Here is a 3,299-nt window from a genome sequence, read left to right as displayed (position 1 = left end):
TGTGAACTTCGTTCGCTCTAATAATGTGCGATCTTTTAGTCGCCACAAGGTATACAAATTCAAAATCGTGATATTGATTAAACTCTACTGCTCAGTCGTCAGATTCCTTTGAGAAGCGAAACGAAAGGAGCAAGAAACTGTAGGCGTTGCTCTTTGAAAATAAACATTTATACAGGCCTACCGCTTAACAGAGTTGATTCCAGAGGTAGCTGCGCGGTGCGGGTGGAGTGACAGCTTATGTAACACTTATGGCGCGCTGCACAGGGGTAATTTCAACAAGATTTTTGTGACGATATTCTATAACAAGTTAGATAGATAGATAAATGGTTTATCACAAAACACACACATGCGATGCAGATAAACAAAAGATAAAAAAATAAACGAAAAAACAATAGTACAAAAAAGTAACACTGCACAAATACAATAGAAGCATTAAAACAAGATATCATTATCTATAAATTAAAAAAAACAAAAGATCAAATAAAAAAATGACAAACACAGAAATGTGCAATGCATTGCAATAAAAGCTAGCAACGCATTGCATGTGTGCGATAACACGGCCGTAACTTAGCGTAATTACTATTTAATTAGAGCAACATAGTACTGATATTCTGCTACGCCCGAGATTAGCAAAAAAATTAAATAAGTTAATTGTAATAAGTGCCAAATGGCTAGTCTATTCATTTCAATTATCAATGAAATAGTTTTTTTGTATTATCGTTTCATGTAACAATAATTGAGTAATTTGTTAGGTACTTTTTTCAATCAACTTATTTAACATCCTCAGAAAAATCTTGTTCAAATTATCCCATGTGCAGTGCGACGTAACTGTTACATAAAGTGTCACTGCTCCCACATCGCGCAGCTTTTTTTTAATAACATCCAGTGACGGGCCGAACAAGTCGTGCGGCTGATGGTAAGCTACACGCCTGTCCATAACAGTTACAATGCCCTCAGAGCTTTAAATCGCAAAGATCTGAGGGGCACCACCGCTGCGCCCGTCACCCTGAGACATAAGTTAACAAGTCCCATGTGCCTGTAATTTCACAGCCACTTCAGGAACCGACTCAGTTAAGCAGTAGTCCTGCAATTTACTAGTTATTTCAAACGTCATTGATCGAGACAACCTGCAACAGCTAAACTTAGCTTTTAACAGCAGTAGAGCTCCTTGTGGAAGAGTTCGTCCAGGGAAGTACTGCCACCTTACCTATTTCTGTCGCCCTGCAGTAATTTTAGCGTTGCTGCGTTCCGGTTTTGAAGTGTGCTGGTGAAGTTACAGGCACTTGGGACTTGACAACTTATGTCTAAGTGTGACGGGCGCAGGGCCCCTCAAATCTTTGCGATTTATAGTTCCGAGTGGCGCCTCAACTGTTATGGACAGGCGTGTAGCTTACCGTCAGCTCGTCCCGTCACTTTATATTATCAAAAAAAAAAAACAGAACCGGATCACTACTACGGATTTTTGTCATCCAAGAAAAAGTGGAATTTATGTTAATAGCATCGAACACTAATTATTACACCTGATTTCAATAGGCGTCTCTAGAAGCAACTCACCGAATCCTCTGTGTGACCCTACAAGACAAATTCGCCCCGAAGCAAGACAAGGAGATCTCCACGAAAGACTTCGCCGACTTGGTCAAAGAGAAATCGCACCGCAGAGAAGTAAGCAGTAAGGAACTTTTCGAGATCTTAGATTTTCGCGTTTGTTATTATTGTATTTTTTTGTATTAACTTTGTTACGTAGTTGGTATACAAATATGAATACAAAGATCGAACAGTTACAAAAAAATCCTTCGATCCTGCCGGATTCGAACCGACGTCTTCTAGCAAACCGTATCAGACGCTATGCCAACTAAGCCACGGAACGATCCATCGGACCTCACGAATTTTTCTATGTGCTTGTTATCGGATCTTTGCACTTGGTTTTCAACGACTTTTAGCCGTAGCGCCTTCTATGAGAAATCTATGAAAGTATTTTCTTAGTTGGTATATTCCAATTTGTTTCAATTTATATATTCCTTTTAATAGTTAGCTTATATAATTATACACTCACCAAAATTACTACCACAATCATACCACAATAGTAAGGGCGCGTTCTCATTATGTCGTGACGACGGATAGTCGTGCAAATTAAAGTGTCGTGTCTTGTATATTTAAATTAAGTTGTTTACATATAATGCAACACGATTAACTGTCGTTCACGACTTTTTTGATGTGATGACGACAGACTCGTGACAATGATAAGAGCATGAACGACAGTCGTTTGACGATAAATAATATGTCACGATGAAAACGTGACGACAGATAATTGCAGCTACTATTGTCGTCACGTTTTAATTATCGTTGTCTGTACGTGGTCTGCTCCCTACTCTCCCCTATCGTCCCCCGCGCCCTCGCTGTACATCAAACGATCCTGTCAGGCAAACAACAAGTAGTCGTCACGATCCAGTGGGAATAACTAGACACGACAGTCGTTTAACGATAAAATAACGTCCACGACACAGTCACAACAGACAGTCGTGATATGAGAACAGGCTAAAAGCGACTGTCGTCTAACGATAAATAAAACATAGGAAATGAAACTATTTTTCCGGATTTAAATCGCGTATATTTGTTTTTTCAAACCAATTGACGTTTCGGGCCCTTTACAGGTACCGTGACCATGATACCTGTAAAGGGCCCGAAACGTCGGTTTGTTTGAAAATACAAACATAGGCGATTTAAATCGGGAAAAATAGTTTCATTTCCTATGTGTAACAATCGCGAAAACCTAAGAACTCGAGATAAATAAAACGTTACGACATAATGGGAACGTAGTTACGATTTTACGATCACTCTTTTAAACACGCTTTGTCACGATTTTAAATAGCTTCAAAATGCACATTGGTCGACAACATTTGTAAAGAAACTTTTTTCTATGTACAGCGCAAAATTCGAAGAATATTCTAAAGCGGTCACCAGAATGGTACGCAATGGCAGGCGAGAAACTGACAATAGTGACAAAGAGCCTCGTGACACTCGCGACACATGAGCACTACAAAGTGCGAAGAGAACTAGCCGTGCTCTTCTCTAGGATACTGAATGAGTGCTCTTTGTAAGTCCATATTTATTTTTTAATTGCCACCAAGTGACGGGACGAACAAGTCATGCGCCTGGTGGTAAGCGACGCGCCTGTCGCAGCTGTTGCGCAGTTGCAGAGCCGCTCAGACCTTTATAAAAGCAAAAAAGCAATCTCGGGATGCAGGCTTTAAGAAGTAGCTTATGTTTGTATATCTGTTCTGTGTATGTTTGGTATTATG

At 39.8% G+C, this 3,299-nt stretch overlaps 1 protein-coding gene across 1 annotated transcript in view; it reads left to right on the top strand.

Moving 5' to 3' along the window:
- LOC113240401 (TELO2-interacting protein 1 homolog) overlaps positions 1-3,299 on the top strand; it is a 34,936-nt gene that overhangs the window by 5,497 nt on the left and 26,140 nt on the right. The window contains exons 5-6 of the mRNA XM_026477690.1: positions 1,534-1,669; positions 2,926-3,094. Of these exons, the coding sequence (XP_026333475.1) occupies positions 1,534-1,669; positions 2,926-3,094 (305 nt within the window). The remainder of the gene's footprint in view (positions 1-1,533; positions 1,670-2,925; positions 3,095-3,299) is intronic.

The sequence above is a fragment of the Hyposmocoma kahamanoa genome, unplaced genomic scaffold, assembly GCF_003589595.1.
Source record: "Hyposmocoma kahamanoa isolate Upper Pololo Valley unplaced genomic scaffold, ASM358959v1 138, whole genome shotgun sequence".
Taxonomy (NCBI): domain Eukaryota; kingdom Metazoa; phylum Arthropoda; class Insecta; order Lepidoptera; family Cosmopterigidae; genus Hyposmocoma; species Hyposmocoma kahamanoa.
This window is presented reverse-complemented; position numbering and strand designations above follow the sequence as displayed.